Source organism: Hipposideros armiger, unplaced genomic scaffold (assembly GCF_001890085.2).
Source record: "Hipposideros armiger isolate ML-2016 unplaced genomic scaffold, ASM189008v1 scaffold_380, whole genome shotgun sequence".
NCBI classification, from domain to species: Eukaryota; Metazoa; Chordata; class Mammalia; order Chiroptera; family Hipposideridae; genus Hipposideros; species Hipposideros armiger.
Genome location: NW_017731730.1, coordinates 273,169 through 297,495, shown reverse-complemented (window position 1 = coordinate 297,495; position 24,327 = coordinate 273,169). Strand labels below are relative to the sequence as shown.

At 49.5% G+C, this 24,327-nt stretch overlaps 2 protein-coding genes across 4 annotated transcripts in view; both read right to left on the bottom strand.

The window, feature by feature from the left end:
- EXOG (exo/endonuclease G) overlaps nt 1–1,251 on the bottom strand; it is a 28,700-nt gene extending 27,449 nt beyond the window's left edge. The window contains exons 1-2 of the mRNA XM_019662724.1: nt 969–1,251; nt 834–904 (exon numbers count right to left, since the gene is read on the bottom strand). Coding sequence (XP_019518269.1) covers nt 834–904; nt 969–1,238 — 341 coding nt within the window. The 5' untranslated portion in view covers nt 1,239–1,251. The remainder of the gene's footprint in view (nt 1–833; nt 905–968) is intronic.
- A 3,623-nt stretch (nt 1,252–4,874) lies between these two features.
- ACVR2B (activin A receptor type 2B) overlaps nt 4,875–24,327 on the bottom strand; it is a 39,870-nt gene continuing 20,417 nt past the window's right edge. For 2 of the 3 annotated variants that reach the window (XM_019662771.1, XM_019662770.1), the window contains exons 2-12: nt 21,612–21,819; nt 21,132–21,241; nt 20,843–20,994; nt 20,609–20,752; nt 19,908–20,051; nt 19,431–19,579; nt 17,322–17,436; nt 16,523–16,661; nt 16,303–16,433; nt 13,361–15,048; nt 4,875–7,528 (exon numbers count right to left, since the gene is read on the bottom strand). In XM_019662771.1, the coding sequence (XP_019518316.1) occupies nt 14,854–15,048; nt 16,303–16,433; nt 16,523–16,661; nt 17,322–17,436; nt 19,431–19,579; nt 19,908–20,051; nt 20,609–20,752; nt 20,843–20,994; nt 21,132–21,241; nt 21,612–21,819 (1,487 nt within the window). In that variant the 3' untranslated portion in view covers nt 4,875–7,528; nt 13,361–14,853. Of the gene's footprint in view, nt 7,529–13,360; nt 15,515–16,302; nt 16,434–16,522; nt 16,662–17,321; nt 17,437–19,430; nt 19,580–19,907; nt 20,052–20,608; nt 20,753–20,842; nt 20,995–21,131; nt 21,242–21,611; nt 21,820–24,327 lie in introns of those variants that run through there. The other variant, XM_019662772.1, reaches the window with a different exon arrangement.

Genomic DNA, 24,327 nt, shown 5'->3' with positions numbered 1-24,327 from the left:
AGACAAAATACTGGTTTTGTTTATTATCAGTTGTGTAGTTATATCAAGATAAACTGAACCGATCTCATTAACTTCTAAATAAGGAACTGATCTTACTGGTCTTTCACAACAAATTTTCAAATCTCTCTTCACAAAGTACTGTGAACACAACAGCAGCGCAGGTAATACTCTTGTCACTACTAGTCATTGATACGACTGACTAGGAAAGAGCCTACCTACTCATTGTTTTATGAGTTCGTGTGGGGACAACCAGCAGAGCCTTTCTAATTTTTTTTTTTTAAAGGCCATCATTCACTGACACTCTGCCTCACTGTTCTGATACTGAAGCAGAGGTTGTGTGCGGCAGCAAGACAGGGCGAAACCCGGTACTGTTTTTCCTAGTGGGAGAAACCAAGCACACATGTAACAGGGAGTCGATTTCAAAACAACCCTTCCTTGACGCCTTTCCCAGTCTTTCAACCAACCAGAGTAAGCAGTTCCCTTGCTAAATGCCAAGTAACAGAAGCAGCAAATTAAATTAGCATGTCAGGGAAAATGTGAAAATGAGCATGAGCTCATTTTCTTGGTCAAATATAAGGTACTCCCGGCAACCTGAGGATGTATACACTTCGAAGAAGAGCTAGCAGGTATTCATTCATCAGAACGATGATAACATGAGAACAATTAACTAACCTGCTAAAACCATTCATTCATTCACTCATCCATCCATCCATGCTTCCTGAACGCCGACTATGTGCCAGGTACAGTGCTGCGTACGGGGGGGTGGAGCAAAACAGACATGGTCCGAACTCATGGAGCTAACAATCCAGTGACCGGCAGACACTAAAACATACATTTCGTGGATACTTTGGGGGTAGAAGACCAAGAAGGCCCCCGGGGGAAGGAAGTTGGTGAAGGAGGCGAGCTAGGCGCGGCGTGGGGGTAGAGGAGGCCGAGCCCGGAGACTAGGAAGGCCGAAAACCACGGGCCGGATGAATGGCGAAAGCCGCGCGTGGAGGATTTCGAGTCACGCCCGAGGCAGGAGTCGGGCCCCGACACCTGGGTCGCGGAAGGGAGATCGAACCCACAGACTTACCTTCTGGCTCCCTCACCGCCAACGCTGCCTCAGCGCCCTGACTCCGGAGAAAATGCAAGGCCGTGAGCCCGGCTCCCGCGGCGCCCACTACCGCTCCTGCCACGAAGCCATTCAGAAAACGGCGGGAGCCTCTGAAGCGGGACGCAAAACTTTTGGCAGCCATTTTACCCCTGGCACCCACCTTTTGCCGAAAGCGCATGCGCACACCGGGTCTGACGCCTGAGAGCCAATCGCAACCTCAGGACCAAGACACGCATGCGCTACCTGAGCCTCTCGGGAGACGAGGCGCGGAGGGCGAGTGCACGCTTTCCCCACTGAGGGCCTCGCGCGCCCCCTGGTGACGAACTTGGAAACCCACGCGTCTCCCCCTGCTCCGCTGGTCCACTTGACCCGGTGATGGGGCGGAGCGTGACGTCTTGAGGGCTCAGTAGTGTGTATATCTAGTCCTGACAAGAAAATACCGTTGTTCTAGTCCCACGTACTAGGTGAGTAAACCACTTGAGCATGGTTACACTAAGGTCCTCAGAGCCGAGATTCCAACTCAGGTCTGACTCCAAAACCCGTGCCACACTGAATGTCTTCATGATGCCTGACTTTGAAGTCATATGGTATACAAATCAGAACTTGTAATAATAGCTTAGTCTCTCCCAAAGAGTTTCTTGACAAGATGGTACTCCATGGTGGCCAAGGACCTTGAATCAGAGTGCAGGGGTTTGGATCCCTACTCAACAACTTTCCACCTTGGGTGTGCTGCTTGCACCTTTCTAGGCTTCCATTTCCTTTTTTTAACATGGTTAAGAATAGTAATACTTAGACCACAGGGTTTTGTGATAATTAGAGGAGATTCACCACGTTAAAGCGTTTTGGGAAGAACCCGAAGCATGTAGCTCTGTAAGTTATTAACAGTTTTTATTTAGTCGTCTCTACTTTATCTTGATAAAATATAAAATCCAGATTGCTGAATGCCTACTGACAGAATGTTTCATGCACTCCCACTCACAATTAATGGGTCTTCTTCATTTTGCAGCACAACCCCCAGCACTCCATGTGGACTTAGTTACTAAACTGGGGGCCATTTCGCACAGCCACCTGAAGAGGTGTGGACATTGTTTTGACAGTTTCATAGCTCCATGCCCCCCCCCGCCCCCCCAGGAATACCTCTCATGAAGTCGTTTTGTGCCTTGGACCTCTGACCCTAATTGGCTGAGTTAGGTCAACTAGAGCCGTTCTAGGGATCTTGGATCCCTAGATCCAAGGGAACTCTCTCCAGGTAGGAAAGCTGTGACCTATGGAACTTCGGTACTGTCTACAGACTTGTTTCCTGCTAAGTAGACAAAGGAATAGATGCATCTGGTCCTGCACTAAGCCAGAGCGGGGTTGAAATGTTGAGACAAAGATGAAGGCCTGCAATGCTGTGAGCCCAGCTTCTAAGGCTCAAGTCCAGACCCATCCTTGTTTGGCTGGGCTGGCTACTTACTTGCCCCAAGATCCTTCCAGTAACCCACCACCCGCCATCCCCACCCCACAGCCCCCATCATTTACAACCAAGAGCCCTGACACCTACAACCAGACAACACTGGTATTGGTAGGTTTCACAGCTCCTTTGGCAGCTTCCACCAGAATTGACTAAATATACACAGTCACTTAAGAGGTATGTCTCCGAGGCCCTCCTAAGTGCCACGCACTGTGCTAACCACTAGAGAGGTAAAGGGCAGGTGACTCTTCCTCATCCAGATCTTGTACAGTCAACCCCACACTTGGCCCCAAGAGGTCAAGACTTGGAAGGGCTGCTTGACTTGAGGTAGGGTACCTCCCTCCGGGCCTGTCTGCCCACCTTTATAACAAAGGGAGTGTGCCAGTATTTTTCAAACGGTCATCAGGGGACCCCTCGTGTTCCACAGGGGTACTTGAGACTTAAGAGAAGGCAGATTGAATGGCCTGTGAGTCCTCTTCCACTCGCTCACTTGGGTGAGCCTGCCTTTTTTTTTTTTTTTCTTAAGTCGCTTCTCTTTTTATTAGTTTCAGGTGTACAAAACAACATAGTGGTTAGACATTTATACCCCTCACAAAGTGATCACCCCAACAAGTCTTATTACTCATCTCACACTGTACATAGTTATTAGAATACTATTGATTCTATTCCTTATATATCCCTGTGACTATATATATTTTAATTACAGTTAACATCCAATATTATTTTATATTAGTTTCAGGTGTACAACTTAGAGAACAAACTGATGGTTGATAGATGGGAGGGGTTTGGGGGGCTGGGTGAGAAAGGTGAAGGGATTAAGAAGTACAAATTGGTAGTCACAAAATAGTCATGGGGGTGTAAAGCACGGTACTGGGAATAGTCAATAGTATAGTAATAACCATGTATGGTGTCAGATGGGCACTAGGCTTACGGGGGGGTCACTTCATAAATTATATAAAAGTCTAGTATCTTCTAATGTTAAGCCTGCAATTCATAACCAGTTCTCCTGCATCTTTAATTTTTTTTGTGAAATAAACTTTTTAAAATTAGTTTCAGCTGTACAACACAGTGCAATAGTTAAACTTTTGACTCCTCAAAATGACAACCTCCCTCCCCAGAGCCTGCTTTTATAAACTAGCTTCCTTGTCCAATTTCTTTTTTGGTGAAAGAATTCCTTTGCTGTAGGGAAAGTTTGACCAGATGACCCCTATGGTCCAAACTTCCAGCATTTCCAACTCCAAGGTCCTCATTCAAAAATTAACACTTTGTATGGGGGGAGGAGTGGGGTGGTGGATTGGGGGAAGGGGAGTTATCTCTTTGTGAGGGGTAAAAAGTATAACTAGTGCATTGTTTCATACACCTGAAACTAGTAAAAAAAAAAATTAACCCTTTGCCTTCCTCTCCTCTGTGCTCATCATTAGAGGTACTAATAAAAGGTGAACTTTCCAACTGCTCCCTGAAAAGAGGGCCCCTTTATCAGATATTGTTCCCCAAGAGTTCCAAGCAAGTTGTTTCAATCCTATTAATAAAGGGTAAATAAAAAGGCATTAACCTCACCAAGATTCAAAGCTGGTGTTTCTCCACTTACCAAACATTACTCATGGGCCAAAAAATTGTTTTACGTTACTGCAGAAAGCAGTGAGGTGATTTCTGGGGCTTTCTTGCTTTCTTTGTTAGGTAGTAGAGACCACCATTATTTTATTAGCAGGGAACCATGTTTTCATTTAGTGAGAGATAGATTAGGGAACTCCAAAATGTGCAACCTGGCTTGCTGATTCAGAGCTGGGGTGGTGTCCCTCCCAGAAGTATATATTTTAATAGCTCAGCAAGTGACCCTGGTACTCAGCCATGTTTGGGAATAGCAGTTCGTCTTCTGCAGTAGTCCTGAATAGAACTTATTTTCTAGGCTTCTCTGCTCCACTTACAAAATATTGCTTGGGGTGGTCTACAAAGTATAAGGCTGGGGGTTAAGGGGGTATGTGTGTGTGGGATCTTGGAGATTTGCAAAATACACCCCTGCCCTACAGGAACTTACCCCATATCCCAAGGCAGTTCATTTAAGAGAAGCCCACAGTGTCTCCAACTGGGCCCTGGGCTTCTAAAGAGCTGAAATGGAGACCTGTGCTTTGGCTCCGGCCCCACAGAACCACGGTAGACTAGACATTCAACAACTTCATGTGTCCCAAGCAGGAACTCACACGGTGCTCGAGTCGGCACTGTAAGTGGGAGAACACCATTTTATTTATTCCTAATTGCCAGGAGAAGAAACCTCAGCTCCCCACCTTATGATTAAGAGAGACAACAGGGCTTTATTATTATTATTATTATTATTTTATTTTCATATACAAAAAGATAAAACTTGAAATAGTTCTAGATTTTTCCTCCTATTCTGTTGGGGTGTGGCTGCTTCTTCACACAGAGGGAAAAAACTACATTCACATCGGTTTATTTGAGGACCCAGTGCAGAGTTCAAGCAGCAAAACCCCAACTTAGCATATCTAATTTCAAACTGGACACTCATTTCTAAAATTACCACAGTAAAAAGGAACAAAGATCCACTGCAAATGAATGAACTATGATACAATGTTCTTTCTAAAATGTCTTCATTTTGCAACTGTAATTACATGGATGTCTGCTTTAGGCCATTTTAGATGTGTGCTTGTATATTTTATATATATATATATATATATATATATATATATATATATATATATATATATATGCACACTTTTCAAATCCAGACAGGGTAACAGCAACAAGCTTAACTCTGTATACATATATATTTTTAAAAACATGATACTTTAGTATAACTTTTGTTAATTCAGTAGTACAAGCTATTTCTGTTCTACAAAATTTTTATTTTATAGCTACAAGGGTGAAAAGTGACCTATTACATTTACATCTCACATATCCTGGTATACAAACAGTACTTGCTGAATTTGAGCCAAAAACTAGAAGTCTTTAGTTTTAGCACTTGAAGAGCTTCCTCACTTCTATAGCCTTAAATCATATACTAGTCACATTTCCAGGTTGCAGTTACTTGTTTTAAACTGCAAGAAACAGGTGAATCCAAACTTTTAATTACAATTTTTATATACAAGTTAGGTAACACAGCTCAATAAGACTTTGCTATCATCCTAAACCCAACACACACATTCTCCACTAAGTTAGACAGTTTTAGGATTTTTCCTTCTTTTCCTTACAAATAATGTACAAATTTAGAAGTAGGTGGTAAAACTGATATATAAGATGGCAAATGAGAGGTGACATTTTCTGTTGGTTCCCAAATTGGTCCTGCAAATTTTATACTCTGCTGTGTTCTTTGTGTGTCTGTTACATGCAGAAGCTCTTTTCACAAGAATTGACATCAAACTCGATCTAAGTTGAATTTACAGTACTGTATAGTTATTCGGATTCAAGGACAAATGTGGAAAAATATTAACAGGTGAAAAATTCGGCCTTTGACGCTACCGTTAAGATCATGTCAAATTCATAAGCAGATTCTCTTGTACAGTTGAAAAATGGCATTGTGTGGATTTGTGCTGTGACACTGAAATCTAGAAGTATGTTTCTAATCTGCGGTAACCCTCACCCTCAATTCTCAAGTATCACTCAATTTTCTTTGCATTTTATTTTATTATTTTTTTTTAAAAGAATTCTAGAAGAAAAACGGGGGGTGGGGTGGGGGGAAGCCGCTGGCATTTTAACAATTCCTCCCCTCACAGGAGGTCTTAACACTTTCAATTGAGGTCTCCTAGGAATCTCTGTACGATCACTGGCTCTCATTTGACAGTGACTCGGACACTTTCCAAATCAAAACCCAGATGTTGCCTAATCCTTCCTACTCTCATCTGTCATTGCTGGTAAAATCTGGATGAGCGTGTTTTTCCCTTATGGAGAAATTATTTGGCTAAACATACGCGTAAGTCGTGGCAGTGCTCTGAGGAAACCCCACTTGGGCTAAAGCACTTGCAGGGACTAGTCAACAGTCCGCCGAACAGGGCAGAGACCAAATGCTTGGAGGGCTGAGTCCAGACCCTATGGGAACACAATGACCTTTGTGTCCCATCGTCAGCAGGACAACCCAGGCAGGCAGCCCACATGCGAATGACTGAGTTACCACTTTTAATCTTGGTCTGCCATCTATGCCCCAGAGACAGAAATTCAGATGTGGTGACTGCTGGTTAATTAAACTTTTTGAACTGGTAAAAAAGACTCTTTTAAAAATATATATATATATTTATTTAAAATACATCAAAATGACAAACAGCCATATCCCGCAAGGCCTAATTTCACAGCAACATTATGCTACAGACATCTTCCCAAAATGCACTGTGGTGGATGGTGGGTTTTGAAGCCTGCCATTGAAAGGAATGTTCTACATTTGAGCTTCAGTGACTGGAAATGTGTTACAAAGAGCTCATCTTTGGAACTAATTTGTGTGCAAGACCAGTCAATTGAATCACTTTGCCCATTCAGACAAGAGAATACTGAAAATGGCAGAATTGAAAGGGGAACACTGGAAGCACCGTTCAGATGACACTCTAGACCCATCCCACCACAGTGCCGCCAAGAGCTTGCCAGAAGCCCCTGCTTTCCGTACTTGGGAAGAGTTTTACTTCACAACAAATAAGTGCCCACACTTGGCAGGGTTCCTGCCTGTGTATGTTACAAGCCTGCAGTATTGAGGACCCAGATGGTGACACCGTTCAACATGAGGTCTGAGGTAACTGGTTCTTAAAACACCTGGAACGCAGACCTGCATCCAGGAATTACAGCTGGGAAAAAGGAAAAAGGTGGAGTGTGGGGCTAGAAAAGATAAGTAGAAAAAAGCTTACAGCAGTTGCTTTTGGGGGGAGGCAGATGACAAAAACAAAGGCACAACAGAATTACATTCAGACGGGCTGGAGAGCAGAGAAAGGTTCTTTGACGGGGAACAGCGAAAGGAACGGTGGGTTGGTTCCTAGAGTGCTACTGATCTGCAGAAACGAAAACAAAATTTACTCCAAGTATAAAAGGGGCAAAGTGTAAAACTTGATTCTAAACCAGACTGAATCAGCAGCACAGCTGGTTTAAAGTGACACATGAGGAATTCTCCTGACAGAACAGCCCCTACCACTGCACCTCTGAACACGGCCGACTGAAGCCAGCAGGTAGGGTCTGGGGGACAGGGCTTCGGCTGGGCCTCAGAACTAGCAATTACAGACACAAAGAATTAGGTTCGTTATTCACTCCCTCTATATTCCCGTCCAAAAGGCTCGCCCAAATCCACTTTTTACCCCAAAATAAAAAGGCTAACTTGAAGACTGCCTTCCATATTATAGCAGTGATGCTGACCTTGGTAGGAAAAATGGGAAACCTGTGTAGACATGAGAGATGCCCTGCTGGTACGGACTTCTGAGCTTTCTCCACGGGCCACTGGTTGGCTCATTGGACTAAAACAGCGAGCCAACCTACTCTCGCCTCCACACCGCCCTGACCAGAGAGGACAAAATGTGCCTGACAGCTCTCCATTTCGTTTGATCACTATGTCCACCCTCTCCACTCCCCCCTTTTCCAAATAATTACTCAACTGGAAATTCTGTCCTAAAAAATGAATAATTTGGTCCTAGATAATTCAGTTTGGTGAATTACTCAAATCACCAAATCCTTATTTCAAATTTCAAAAATCCGTAGCCTGATTCTTATTCTAGTCCCAACCCGCCCCAATCTGTACCCCCATATAATTTCTATCACCCAAAACAACCTCACACTACTACCTCCTATGGCAGGAGCTCACAAACTAGTTTTTAAGCTCTGAACCCTTTGTTCAAAAGAAATCTGAGGAGTAAGCGCCAACGTGACACGCGCCAACGTGACACACGCCTTAGGCTCCTGATGCTTTCTCCCCAGGCCTCCTCCTCCCCACCTGCTAGGAGCCGAGCTGAAGCATCAATGTCCTCCGCAGCCACAGCGGAGTCTGAGCCAAACAGGACCCATAACTGGACTCCCATCTGCCAGTGTACCACGAGCATCCACGTGAGCGCTAAGTGCCACTCATACTCCAGTGTACATTTATCTCGAAAGGTAAAGCTCATTACTCTGGTTACAAAAATCATTCTTATTCATACGCACTAGGCTTTATAAAAATAATCTGTGGTATAAAACAATCTCCACACTGTGCAGAAGAACCTGTCAGGTGATATAACTAAATATATATGTAGAGCTATAGATTTTTTTTTAAAGTAAAATTTCAAGTGTCATATCTCTAGTATATAACCTATTCTTTTATTTACAACACTAGCTAACAACATTCCGATGCAAACGTGATTGGGACAGTTGATTGCCCAACTGACAGCAGAAATTCGCAGGACTCAAATGGAACTCATCCACTTGCAAAAAAAAACCCATCCTCACCTGCCTGAAAAGCATTAGCTAATGGGTCCTATTTTTCATAACTGTGAGCTCAAATTGTAAACTTTGAAAATGAAATGTGACGCTTATCCACAGATGTCCAGAAGAGCCCACGTATGTATACTCCGCTGCAAACACACGTGTGTCCATGTGTATATTTCTTCAGAATTGCCTAGGCCCCAGACACACCAGAGACGCTCCTGGAGAAAAAAGGGCAGTGCAGGGCCGTCACCACACACTGGCATCTATAGATTATGCATTTTAATTCACGAGGAGAAACCACTTGTGTTATCTCTACGAGCTGCCACAGGAGCAAATAAAAGTATAACTGGTTTTTGGCACTACGGGGATACACGGAGTACCACAAAGTCCTGCTTCATTCATACCTGGAAGATACCCTCATGACAATGTAAAAGCTTGGTAAAAAAGTAAATAGTGGTAAATCCTTTCAATTCAAAATCTTGTCCAAACCAGAGCTAACAGGAGACCCAAAATGAGTGTAAAACAGGAAAATCCCCAAATAGCCCTAGATAATTTGGACTTTTATTTGATGATTTGATAGTTTATGGGTCTCTAAAACCCACTAGTTGTTTCTAAAATGTGGCTGAGTCAATGAATTAATGTCCGTGTGTGTGTGCGCGCACGTGTGTGTGTTTTAAACTTCAGTTTCTTTTACCTACAAAACTAAATAATTACCTTAAAAAACTCTGCCAAGCCTTCTACAGGTTTGGGATACATTCATAGGTGGATTGCTGGTTACAAATCAACTACCAGGAATCTTCGAAAACTATCGTATGACCCTGAATTCATCAAACATTTACAAATCTAGACTGAGAAGAAAAACTACATCAACTGAATTACTGGGCCTGTTTCTTTACCAAAAACATTACAGTTCATCAAGACTAAGTTTTTACCGTTACTTGGCTGAACACATTAGCTGCTGAGTATAGTATTAGTTCAGCTTTTGTAAACAGCCATTGGCCAAGGAGAACATATATCACCCAAATGAGGAGAAAAGGCCACCGTGCCCCTTCCTTTCTGGCCGCGTTCCCTGGATGAGGGGTAGGTGAGTAAATTCACTGTGCTTCTTGGGAAGGTGTGGTCCAGTGCCCCTGAAATGTGAGCCATGCTTGGCCATCTCTCCAAAGACGAGCCATTAAGAACCCAACAGGCTACTGAAGTAGCTGGAAATGACAATCAAACTCAGTTAACTTCTGGAAAATGCTTTCCAACTTAGATATTTCTCTAATGCGTCCAGTTCTCAGGAATAATGCCTGGCTACTGGACTTCCAGTACCAATCCTAAAAACTTACATACTTATGCTTACTATATTACGAAAAAAAAAATCAAACCCTTCTATAATATTACCATTAGGTGCTGGGGATTTTACATGGCATTTTAAAAGAGGCAAAATTCCATTTGCAAGAGGACCATCCAGTCCTCCCACCCTGATGGGGCAGCCACTTCCCTGCCCTCATGGCTCAGAGCGTAGGGGCCACGTGACAGGCTTTCTGAGCCACACACAGTATATGGTAGACATCTGATACACAGCTGGGCTTACCACCACCAAGTAAACACCACACACACAGTCCAACCACTCAGTGCAGAGTGGCAGGATGGCAGGGTACAAGAACGTGGCCAAGCGGAGAGAAAGGTGGCAGAGCAGAGCTGCAGGATCACCTGTCTTGCTTTCTAAAGCATGATACAAGAAGCCATGACAAGAGGGTTAGCCTGCCCCCTAGGGGCAATGGAGGAACTATCTCAGTGGCCTGGAGATGAGAGACCATTCCCTTAGCTGAGAATATATGAGTAGGAGCCCTCAAGCCTACTGAAGATGTTCAAGGCTGAACAAAGTCCTTGTTGTGTTCCCATGCGCCAAGTCCAGACAGAGTCAGAAGCTGGCACACATGGGAAGCCCTCCCCAGGCAGAGCTGAGCCCTCTGGGCACCTACCAAGAGCCAACAGGACACGAAGGCCATGCTGAACAACAGAGGCTGATACGGCTCACCAACTTCCCTCATAGCCAGGATTCCCTTTCTCCTAAGAACAGTCCATCTTGCCCTGAGTAACTTACTCAAAGAAGGACTCCTGATAGGGACCAATGGTCCCAGGAGAAAATCCAGCTCGTGCCAGCCCCAGGATGCTCTAATGACTATGTCCATGGCCTTCCCTGCCCCCCGAACCCCCTCCCCCCAGTCAGTAAGAGTCCTCCGCAGAACACTGTGACACAGTGGTTTCTGTCCCCACTTGCTTCCTCCTTCTCTTTCTCATTCCTGGATTTCTCTGGCTAGGGATATCTTCCTTCCCACAGTGATCATGGGTGTTTTTAAATGTAGCACATTCTCCCACCAATCCTGTCCTACAGCCAGGAGCCTGCTTGGATGACAGCGCACGACAAAGGAAGAAGCGAGGACGCCTGGCCACTTCTCTTCCCGACTTGGCTGCCCTCCCACCGTAGATGGGACAGCCTCTCCCATGGGCAGGGAAAATGATGCCAGACTCCATTCCCACCAGTCTCCCACAGAGCTTGGGGAAAGAAGAAAAAAAAAAAAGCCGTAGTTATCTGAGCTGCCCAGTAGTGAATGTCACATGAAATCTTTGTGGAGAAGAGCACAGGCAGAGGACCTATAAACACAAATCAGGGTTCTAGACGGTTCACTTCCCAAAGAATACATGACAACAAAGAGACAAACACCTTATCTGAGGCTCCCAGTGGCATGCCCTGGAAAGAGGTCAGCCGCCTTCTTCTGGCCAGCAGCAGTCATCAGGAATGCTGCCTGAAAGGGGCCTTTTACAGAGCATGAGGGGAAAAGGCAGGCTGCAGTCCAAAAAACTGGCAAAGACCCCCCTGGATTCTGCCCTCTCCCCGACCACACCAAACAGGTACCATCTCCTGACACTTCACTCTGGGGCCAAGGCCCCAAAGAGATGCCACAGGAGCTGAGCACAGGGTCAGCACAGGGAGCCCACTCAGATAAAAGGCATGCAGGCCGCCAGGAAGGCCCGCGTGTCTGTACTGCGTCCTGACCAGCAGGTGCCCGTGGCAAGGCCACAGCTCAACCCTCCACAGCCAGGTCAAAGCTTGTTCTCACAAGAGGCAACTAGCACACAGAAGGAAAATCACCCAGAGGAAATCTAAAACCACATGGAGAGGCGGGGGCTTAGTATTCCACACACAGTAGGACCAGTGATCCCATCATTCCTGTAGTCAATTAGCTATTGGGTTGTCGGACAAGTCATGACGCATTTTTGCAATGAAAAACATAGAAAAAATACGTCATGACTTTTCCGACAACCCAATACATTTGTTAGTGGTTTGTTTCTTCTGAGGGTGAAAAGTAGAGATGCCCAGCACTGCCTGAGGAGAAAGCTAAAGAAATTAGATATGGCACTTCTCAATAAATATTTTAAAGCTTCTTAAAGAAATAAGTGGAAAAGAAAAGCAACTGCTGTAAGGCCTGTTTTGCTGTTAAAAATTATTTCAAGGGAAGAAAATACCACAGCACGAAATTGTTTGTTTTTAAAAAAGTAAACGACAACATAGCTTACCAAAAAACCAACCAAAAAAAAACAAACAAAAAACCTGTCCCTGTAACCACCTTGGCCAGCTCACATTTTGACCCACGAAGCAAAAACTGAGCTCGGAGAGGGAAGCAACCTCACCTCCCACAGCACCCTGTGCGCAAACACGCAGAGAAAAGGACACACACAAGAGGCAGGCCCCAGACGCTGCCCACAGCAGGCTGAGTGGGAGGCAGATGGCCCACGGGTGTGTGCAGCGCCCTCTCAGGCTGCCAGCTCCAGGGCAGCAGGGGGAGAACGCTCCACTCCAGACATGCCCCTCCAGCACAGACTGCCTCCCGAGCCTCAGTGTGGGTTCAGAGACACCAAGGGTCTCTTCTGCTATCACTGCTGCTAACTTCCTTAAGAAATTAAATCTCAAGTAAAATTACCTCACGCAGGTCTCAAAGGGCCACAGTTTTACCAAGTTAAAGTGGGGTTACCTGTCATTCTGAACATCAACCCATCAGGTTGAGGGAAACATCTGAACCTCCAACTAACCCAAGAGGAGGTGCCCCTCTCCCATTCTCAACCTCTTCCCATCGCCCACCGACTCCCCTCAATATTAAGAGATCCAGTTTTAAAATAAAATGGTCTACAGAAACCAGAAGGAAAAGCCTTCACAAACAAGAGTGATGAATGCCCAGACTTGGCCCAGACAGCCAACCTACAGTTGATGACGATTATTTATTTACAAGGGGGCGTTATCAAACAAAAATGGTAGCACTACCTAGAAGACTCAAACTTTTTTTCTTTTTCTCTATTTCTTTTAAACTTTCTTGTCATAAAAGCCAACTTACATTAAAATATACTTATTACAAGACAACACAACTAATAAAATATATAATAAAACTTACACAAGTAGAAAATTCTGAGGTATTTCTGGTTTGAGGTGGTCTGTGGTCGTGAAGTTTTAATTCTTTTACTTTTCAAAATTTAAACCTTGGAAGCCACATAGCAAAGCGTGTGTGTACGTGTGGATGTGTGTACATTTTGTTTTTTAAAAATTTTGCATGTTTCATAAATTAAAAAAAATTCAAATGTTGAAACAGCAGCATTAAGAACATTCACTGACTAGAGCAAGGTTATGGCATAACAGAGAAAGGGTTTTTAGAATATGCACCACTTTAAGGGGTCCGGAGAAAGCCGTGTCCATGAGCCACAAAAAGGGGACAGTAATGTCACCACATGGGGCAGAGCCGGCGCTGCAGGACTCTCAGGGTCTCCAGAGAGGCAGGCCTCAGTAGGGCCCACACAGGAAATCCTCGTGCCCTGGCTCTGCAGGGCGCCCCCTGTGGGCATTTCCCTGAACTGCTCCAGGAGGAAGCAATGTATTTCAACCTCTCCCCCATTAAAGATATTTACAGCATCATGTTTTACGAAGAATGTACTCACTAAACCGTGATTTCTACCTTACCTAACCTTAAAATAGGGCAGAAAAAAAAACGTTTTGTCCTATGCCCAAGCCCAAGTTAGTGGAAAAAAACTGGTCAGGGCCAGCAGATGGGTCACAGCCACACCTGCTTTGGGGCTTTCTCCAAACCCCACGCTTGCCGTTAATGCTCAGCCTCCACTCGGTCCTTCCCCTCAATTCCTGGTTACCTGAGAAGTAGCCTCATAGCAAAGGATGTTGCTCCGACTGCCCGAGTCCAGTGTAGCTCTGCTCCAGACCCTACCCCCAGCTCCGTCCTCCCCTTCCAACTCCAGTCCAAACCATCCTTGTCCTCATGCCAGTTTTTCCTCGGTCAGGACAACACCCGTTAATCCATGAAAGACACATCTGCTGTTCCTTAAACTCACTGTCTCAAAAGGGAGAAAAAAAACAAAACACAATAAAAGGGAGGGTGGAAGGAGGACGAGGGCAGAGGGAAACTCCTCTTTTGAGGAAGGTATGTTCTTATGTAACAGTCTTCAAAGGTTCCTCTAGGAAGAGTTTGCAGCATTAAGTTTCCTAAGACAGGAGATGGGTTTCTTTGTGTCACAGATTCTGAGACGACAAACAAAGAGAAAGCGGGAACAATGAACCCCCAAAGGACAGGAGGTGGCGGGGCTCTTGAGCAGGCGCTGGTTCTGCGTTCACAGCTCAGCACCTCAACGCCTGCTGACGCGTCCGCTGTTTGCGATACAGTAGAGCGATGTGCTGGTAAAACTGATCCAATCCAAAAAATAATATTAATAATAATAATTATAATAATTATAATAATAATAAAAAGTCAAGGTAAAATAGCAGCTGCATTTTATGTGTTTGTTGGTGGTGTTATGGGATTTCCAAAACAAAACACAACTTTTTTTTTTTTTTCCTTTTCCTCTTCAGATCCACTGAGTCTGGAGATCCACTCGTGTCCTGGGCTTAGATGCTTGACTCTTTAGGGGGCAGGTCCACATTGGTGACAGAGGTCACCAAGGAGACAAGACAGTCCGAGGTAGTGCCGTTGACCGACCTCCGGATCAGGGACACCCGCTCCTCCACACAGCCCGCAGACAGGCGAGCCTCCGCGTCGTGGTCCCAGCACTCCTCAATGGTCACACAGAGCTGGGCCAGGCCCTGCACAATGACAGGGGAGAGGAAAAAGACACCCCTGTAAGTGCCCCTCTTTGCTGTCCCGGGGGACAGCAAACTCGATGATGTTCCCGAGAACCACGCAAAGCCCACTGGTCCCAACCTCAGCAGCAGTCAGTTAGCAAGGGCCTGGGGGAAAATGCAGGAATCCAGATGCCCCCCTCCTGGCAGTCACCATCCCAAGCCCACTGGCCTCCCTCCACAGCCCCAACAGAAGGACCACTGAACCACAACATAGAGGTGGGGAGACCAGGCCGCTGCTGGGGCAGACACGGTGATATTCAAACAAAATCTTACGTGAAGCCCAAATCAAGTACGGGCCCAACATGTGGCGGTCACAGTGGGGACCAGAGGAGGGCATTGTCCCACCCTACTCCCACACCCCTGGGGCACTTCCCTGAGGTCCAGGGAACATGGTGTGACATCCTATGCTGGAACCAACTGTATAGAGCTGGGAAAGACAAAAGAACGAGTAAAATGTCCTCATCCAGGAACTCTCTGGCCTGCTCAGTACAAGGCCACCTTGGGCGCCTCATCAGGGAACTGGACTGGCTACCCTGGCATCTCTGCTTTGGAGACTGAGAAAGTCTGAGACAAAAGGTACAGATTTGGGCCCAGCCTAGCTCTCTCCACGCCTCAGTCTTCTCCACTTACAGCCCCGGGTTCCAAAGAGCAGAGTGGTAGATGAACTTGGCCTCAACACCTTGACCCTTGATGATATGTATGGTGGAGTGCTAGCCCCCAGTGGCCCCAAGACTGTCCTTTTTTCTGCGTTAACCCTGGGGTGGGCAGGAAGAGGGACTCAATGGAGCTGAGGGCAAACATCCTTCCAAGACAGGAAATGGTTTACATGGCTGGGGTATTTTGTACAGTATCCCTGTTTTAGAGGAGCCCAGATGCCATGTGGCTGAGCCCATGCCCAGAAAATGATAAAGGCAGAGAACAGAGAATATTTAATCAGAACTAATGCATAGTAAGCATTTACGTGATACGTGTCCTGCCAAGCAAATTAAAATGATAATTCATTAAATCTATACTATACTATCCTGAGGAGACAGAGGCCCAGAGAAATAAAGCAATTCGCCCGAAGTTACCCAGCTATTAATTGGCAGATCCAGCATTCAAACCCAGATGGCTCAGACTAAAGGCCAGTGGACTCCACTGCATAAGTGACCCACCCAGGGGCAACCTGGGCTCTGACGGAGCACTCAGGCCCCACCTGCCGCCCAGGACCCTCACCGGGTGCTTCAGCCAGTGATCCTTAATGGCGGGCCGCATCTTCTTATGCACAACCACCTCCTGCAATTCCTCCAGCGACGGGTGCTGACCGATCTCTTCTTCAAAAGGCAGCATGTACTCGTCCACCGGTCCTGGGGTGAGAGAGAGCCCAGCGCAGTCACCTCCAGGACCCGCTGCTCCCCACCCGCACCCAGGATACTCGGGGCCCCGGCCCACTCACCATCCGCGGCCGTGCAGCGGGAGACAAGCTCCCACAGCACCAGCCCCATGGCATACATGTCGATGCGCAGGAAGGCGTCTCTCTGGAAGTTGATGGCTCCCTCGAGCACCTCGGGGGCCATGTACCGCCGTGTGCCCACCTACACAGGACGGAGAGGGCCTACAGTCACCAACCATGCACAGATACTGGACACAGGTAGACAGGAAATGACGTCCTGCATGCACCAGACAGGGCCCTGGAAGGCAGAACTCAAGAGCAGGACGCCAACGATGATGGCAATCCTGGATTCGCCACATTCATGGGAGGGTCATGAGAGGTCACGGTGTAAACTGAACCTCAGTGATAATTTAAAACTATCACGCACTCGAGACAGCAGTAATCTAACATGAAACTGCTGCCTCTTTGCGCCATCAACACCACAAAGAGCTACACAGATGGTGTGTATTTTACTGAGATTAAGACCAAAAGAAGAAAGAGGAGGAGAATACTTAGTATTAACAGTGACTGTTTTAACTTGCTTAATAGTTGTAAGTGAAAAGAAAAAGAGACAAGAGAGAAAGCCTATAAGGATGAGTGGCCAAAGCCCCAGCCAGGACTCCGTGTTTCTCAGCTGCACATCCTGGGACACTCGCTGCCCTGCAGGCCTTGCTGTCCCCACTGGTGAACAAGAGCACTGTTCTCAGAGTTCTCAGGCAGCTTTGAGCTCACGAGGTGACCCCTGCCCCTGCCCCTTGCCAGCTGAGCATCAGAAGGGCAGTTTCCACCCGTGGGCTCTCTTGCACCCCCCGAGGCTCATTACCTGTCCATGGGTGTCCCCTGGAGGTTTTCCTGGCTCAAACCGAACAGCCAGGCCAAAGTCAGCCAGCACGGCTGTGAGGTCGCTCTTCAGCAACACATTCTTGCTTTTAAAGTCCCTGTGGAGACAAGGGGACCGAGATAAAGATGGACATCAGGGTCCAACCTACCTGCTCCTGGCTTCCTAGCTTTGCTCCCAAGATACTGAAGCCAATGCCCTACAACCCCAAAGCAGGCCTTCCTACCTTATCTGGGGAGCAGGGTCTGCACCAGGGTGGACCCCAGTTGGCTGGGCAAACTCCACCCTAGTCCCCACCATATCAAAGGCAGCCCCTGCATTCTCAGAGGGTTTGAAGGCAAGCATACTGGCCTGGGAGGCGGCTTTTCTCAGAAAGATTTATAATATTTGGGACGTGCATGAGCACAGAAGTTTAAACAAACTTGCCTGGGTTTCTGTGCAGGCACTGAGGGGCTCGAGCCCACCACAAAGGCTGGGGGACAGAGGGGTGCAGGCGTGTGCACTCAGCTCCACCTCTTACTAGCCGAGTTACTTTTGGTCCTCAGTCTCCCCAGTGCCTGTCTCAGCCTTGTAGTGAGGCTTAAACTGAGAGAGTAGTAAGTCCACAAGCTTGGGGCCACCCCGGCACACTCACTATGCACCACTGTGAGCTTGAACCATATGGAAGAGTCCACAAACAACCATTCTGACCTATAAAAGTGGTCATTTAATACAGTCAACCTTACATGACATTAATGTTAGTACCATTAGGGGACCTTTAGCTTTAAACCCCGGAATTCGAGGCTTATTCCGCTCCCTCATAGCCACAGAACCACACTCAACTAGGTATGGCTAAGTTGCTCAACTTCTCTGCACTCCTGTTCCTTGATCTGTAAGGCAGGCCTGAGAAAAACAGTACCGTCTCATAGGGCGGTAGTGAAGATGAAATGAGCCGCTATTTCCAAGTATTGAGAGCACTGCCTGCCATTCAGAAAGCACTAAGATGAGCAGTTGACACGGTGGCTCTCAGAGTATACTCCAGGGACCCCAGACGGTCCCTGAGACTGTTTCAGGAGATCTGCAAGGTCAAAATTATTTTCAGAGCCAGCCAAGTGGCTCAGTTGGTTAAGAGTTGGCTTAAAAGCGCAAGCTCTGAGCAACAGGGCTGCTGGTTCGATTCCCACATGGGCCAGTGACGCTGCACCCAAGCTGAGCTGCCGCCGAGCTGCCAAAAGGTGGCAGGATGGCTCAGCTGGTGAGAGCACATGCTCCTAACAACAAGAATGCCTGTTCGACGGTGGGCTACGCCCACCCGCAACTAAGACTGAACTTGGCATCTTGAGCTGAGCTGCTGCCCGGATGGCTCAGTGGACAGAGCACGCGCTCTTAACAAGGCTGCTGGTTCGACTCCCACATGGGATGGTGGCTACGTCCACCCACAACCAAGACTGAACACAGCACCTTGAGTTTAGAGGCCATGAGCTGCCGACGGGAAGCCAGATGGCGACTGGCGCCCTCCACACGAAGACTGAAGAACAACAACTTGGCTGGTCCCCTTCCCCAATTCCCTAACACTGTTCCCCTCCCCCAATTTCTCAATAAAAAAATCTTTAAAAAAAAAATTATTTTCATAATAATCCATTATTTGCCTTTTTTTAAGCTCATTCTCTCAAGAGTATCGAGTGTGGAAACTACATACATGTGATGTCATCACTCTGACAGCTAATGGGATGTGTGTGCTCTAATACAGCAAGTATCAACAGACAGAACCCATATACACAAAAGTTCTTTTTAAGAGTGGAAAGGGGTCCAAACCAAAAAGTTTGAGAACTGCTGGGCCAACTCTCCAAAGTAATGGAGTCAGCACTTCCTCACGTGGCCACTGGAGGGCACCAGAAAACCGGCTTGGGAGGCCACGCCTTGCCCAGAACACAGGTGGGAGGCAGGGAAGGGCAGCCGCAGGTGGGCCCACGTTCATGCGCAGCCACTCCTGACAGCACAGAGTGGCTAGGCATGGACCTGAGACACCCGCCCCTCCCCAGGCCCTGTTCTTGCCCTCCAACCTCGTCCGCAGCTGCTAGCGGAGCACAGGGAGACAACGGCTAACCCAGGTACCTGTGGGCGATAGACGGCTTGTGGCCCTCACCACGGCACCAGGGCACGTCCTCATGCAGGTAGGAGAGGCCTCTTGACATTGTCTCTGCCACATGACACAGTTCGTTCCACGTGATGATGTTCCCCTTGAGGTAATCCGTGAGGGAGCCCTAGAGGAGACAGCACAGAACTTGGGGACAGGACAGGACCAGGCCAGCGGGTCTCCCAGCCCCGGGATGGCGGGGCTCCTTTCCTGGGAGGCTGGAATTGATATGGAGGTATATGAAGCCAGGAGGTATTGGGGGTGGGGTGTGGGGTGGTCAGTGGTGCTAATGATGAGGTCACTGTTCTTATTCCTGAGAGTCTCTCCCAGGGTTAGGGGCTCTCACTGTAGACCATAGCCACACCTACGGCTGGGTCACCTTATGTGGAAAGTCACCGTGGGGACCGTGGTCATGCCACCTCACGCTGGGCACCCATTCCCAGGGTGCGGCTCACCTTGTCATGGAAGGCCGTGATGAGCCACAGCTCCACCTCGAGGTTGGAGCCTCGCTTCTCGGCGGCGATGAACTGCAGCAGGTTCTCGTGCTTCATGCCGGGCGTGCTGAAGATCTCCCGCTCACTCTGCCACGACTGCTTGTCCTGAGGCAGAGATGCGGCCAAAGCCCACACTGTAGCGCCACCACTCTAAGCAGAACCACCCCCTTCACCCCATTCCCACTGCCCCCACACACACACACACACCCCTTGACCCCAGCCTCAGCCTATATAGAGGCAGGCAGAAGACCTGGACTGAGCGGGCCCTGGAGCACAGGCCAACGGTGGCCCCCGACATCTCCTAAGGCCAGCGCCTGATGTACAGACAGGCCCACTGAGGTCCAGAGAGGGGAGCGAGTGGCCTGGTGTCACCCAACAAATGAGAGACAGAGCTGGGCCTGTCTCTGCTAAAGGTCCTGGGCAGCTGCTCAGGGTAGTCTGAGGTCCCGGGCATCTGACCAGACCTCATGTCAAAAGCAAAACCCTGAAAACCAGAGGGGATCAAGGTTTTGCAAAGCCCTGCCCTAGCCCTACGATGACCTTCCCCACCCCAGTGGGGCCCACGTCTCTCTCATCCCGCCTATACGGGCCTGCACTGCCCTGGGGCGGGAGCGCTCAGGCCGCAGCAGGGGTGGGTGAGCTGGAGCCCCTCACTCGCTCACCTGGAGTGGGAAGATCTTGACAGCCACAAAGTCGTTCATGAGCTGCGCCTTCCAGACACAGCCAAAGCGCCCCCGAGCCTTGATCTCCAGCAACTGCAGTGGCTTCAGGCCCACCAGAGGGGACGGGGGCGGAGGCCCAGGGTCCTGGGGGAGACCAGGGCTTCATAGGGTCTGTCCTGGCCTGGCTGCCACCTCTACCCCTACCCCTACCCCGCCCTGAGCCAGCTGCCTCACCTCATGGATGTCCACGTGGCCGTAGGGGGCTTTCCGATGCCGGTACATCCAGAAAGCCAGCAGGACGATGAGGGAGAGGCCCCCGATGGGCAGCAGCGAGTAGGCCAGCACCGTAAGCAGGGTGGGGGCTGTCGGGGGTGGCTCGTACGTGACTGGGGGACACACGGAGCCCTGTGTCACACAGCCCGCCCGCCCCCGCACTTCCTGGGCTAGAGAGCCCTGCGGCCACTTCCCACCCAACTCGGGAGCTGAGCGCTGGGGCCCAAGCCCGCTCCTCCCCCAGCCTCACCTTCCGGTCCCCCAGCCTCCGGCAGGTGGGTGAAGCGCTCGTTGCAGAAGTTGCCTTCGCAGCAGCAGAAGTAGACCTGGGGGTTCTCCTCGGTGGCCACACACTCCTGCCTGGAGGCACACAGTTTTCCACACGCCCCCCAGCTGAGGCACACAAGACTCCAGGGCCCGCCCTGCCAAACCCTTCCCCACAGACAGACAGCCTCCTGGGGAATGACCCGGGGACAAGTGAACCCGCCAAAGTCGGGAGGGGCAGGCGGGGCCGACACTCACTCAGAGCCTCCTCAGGACAGGGGCAGGGGCAGAGCAAACCCAGTTCCCGCAGGGCTGGACCCCGCACTTGTCCAAGTTTCCCCTCCCGCCCTTACATGTCAGGCTCAGTTTGAAAGGCCCCCTCAGACCTGTGCGGCCTGGCCGGTGCCCATGGCACTGAGAGGAGGGCGGCCGTGAGGGAGGGAGGGGAAGGCGGGCGCCAGTGTACCTGTCGTAGCAGTTGAAGTCGTCCAGCCAGCAGCCCTTCTTGACCAGCTCGATGGTGCCGGAGCTGTTGCGCCAGGACGCATAGCAGTGCAGCCGCTTGTCCTGCTCGCCCTCGCAGCGCTCCAGGCCGCTCTGGTTGGTGCGCTCCAGCTCCCAGTTGGCGTTGTAGTAGATGCACTCCCGCGTTTCGGCCTCCCCACGCCCGGAACCTGTGTCCCACCCCGGAGGTGAGAGGCATGCTAAGCGCTCCACCCACCCCTGCCCTGTCCTGGACCCAGGCCACCCGGAGGGAGGCTGGCGGTGGGTGCCAGGCCCATGCTACCCACCCTCTGACACCTCTTAGCTTACTGTGTGCTAGCCAGCACCAGCCTCTGTCGCAATTTCCCACTGTAACTGCCCCTAGGCCCACTCAAGAGGAGGAAGCAGCAAACCTAACACTACAGAAGGATGAAGAAACAGACAGCCAGACTGATGGCCAGATGAAGGGGCTCCACCAATGCCTAAGGCTCCTGAGTGGCGGGCTGCTTTCCTGCAGCAGCAATTAATGGGGGGACCCTCAAAACCGCAGTGCACATCAGAAGCACTGTGTGCAGAGGGGTTAGGGGTCCAGCCCAGACCCATCCAATTGGAATGGGGGCAGAATCTACATTTTTGATCACCTGTCTGTCTCATGATTCTGATACAGGCCTCTAGGGTCCCGGCTGCTGCTGTCTGCGTCTCAACCCATGCCTGCCACGGTCCCCCAGGAAGACGCTGCTGGTGTGTTCCCCATACCCCCTACCCAGGCTGGATGAAAAGCAAGGATCCTGCAGTATCCTTTCTGCATCCAGGGACCACTCCTGGTGCTCAGCAGGGCTGGAGAAGGTCGTCAGGAGTCAGGCCCTCGTGCTCAGGGCAAGGCTCCCAGAACCACAGGGATTATGTGCCCCAAGCAGGAGGGTGATCCTCCCAGCTGGGCGTGGCTCCTGAGGACCCCTATGGGAGCTCCCTACCCACTCCTGTGCCTTCTGCCACCCCCTGCACAAGTGCCATCCAGGTGGCCCAACACTTCTACCCCCAACTGCCCCTTCAAACGTAGCCTCGGACACTCACCAAATCCATCTTTCTCGCTATCCTCTCCGAAACAACCCGCAGCCCGTCCCCAGACCTGCCCCAGTGCCCGCAGGCCCCACAGCCCTGTGGCGGGAAGGAGGAAGGAGGCCAAAGGAGCTGGGAAGGGGTTCTGACGCCTGGGCTGAAGTGCTCCCAGGCTGTGTGGGAGTGCACCGCCATCGTCCCGTTACAGGGTGCCCAGATCAAGGGCAGCAGTGACGTTTACAGCCTCACTGCCAAAACCCCACACACACGCTGGAGAGGAAACCAGCACCAAGCACCCTCCAATCTTCTCCACATTTCCTGGGCCTACTGTAAGCCAGTGACCTGACACCAACCCTGGCTGGTCTCCCCTACAACTCTTCCCAGTCCAGGAAAAAGGAGGGGTCACAGGCACCCCCACTAAAGGAGAGCTAGCCAGCCCGCCAGCAGCCAGGAGCCCCGCCTCACCATCCATCAGCCTGAAAGGCTGGCTAGAGCAGCAAGAAAGAAGGCAAAGTGTCCTGAAGCCTAGCATGGCCCAAGGCTTCGCTCTCCCTCTGCTCCATCCCCAACAGAGGCCATCTGAGCAAAGAGCCTGATATCTCATGGTACATCCGGGGGGCGGGACAATGCTGTCAGGTGGGAGGGGGCCCCCCACAGAAGGAGTGGCCCTTCTCTGGTGACACCCCATCTCTCTGTATCAGTGATGGAAGGCTCCTTCTATAAAGGCCTGGCCAGAGACAAACAGCAAAATCTCAAAGCTCCAGGTATGATCCAAGGGTTCAGAATGCCACCTAACCAGAAAGCCAGTGTCTAGCCACGGCTCTGGCCACCCAACCCAATGGGGCCTAGACTCAGATACAAGTAAGAAGACAAAGAGCGGATCCCCAACCATCCAGACAGCTAGGACCCAGCCCGGTCCACAAGAAGGGATCCAGGGTCTACCAAGGGGTTCACACAGGGGTGCACACTGGCTTCCCCCAGCCAGGCCCTGCAGCCAGCTTAAGGCTTAAGGTCTGAGGGAAGAACTTGAGTGGCAGGGTGGGTGTAGGAGACCACAGGCTGAGCAAGCACTCCGGGGCCAGGGCCCAGGTTGCACCCACAATGCACACAGGCCCTTATCCACCTGCAGCAGCACCTGGCAGCTGGGCCATACAAAGCACCCAGTCCAGAGGGCACAGGGAGGCCCTGTGGTATTGACAGCGATTCCAGCGGGGGTCCCCAGAGACTAAGATGTGGGGCAGACGGGGGAGTTGGCACGCCCCACCTGCCTTCCCTCACTGCAGTCACACCATATTGCCAGACCCTTGAACATGCTAGGCTTCTGGGCTTAGCATAAGTGACTACCTCTGGCTGCAAGATGCTCCTCGCTTTTTCCTGGAAATCTCAGCTCTTCGCTCTCCCCGGAGACCAGGCAAACTCTACTTCCACATGCCTATGTGCTTCCTTCAAAATCTAACTTATCACCCTTGACTAATAATTGCCTGCTGTTGTTTAAGGGATTATGTCAGACATTCAAAAAGTGTAAAAATAATGCAACTAAAGATAATCCCCAAGAGAAAATAACATAATGAACGCTCATCTAAGAAATAAAACATTACGAATGCACTTGACAATTACTTTTTAAATGCCAGGCTTCCTCC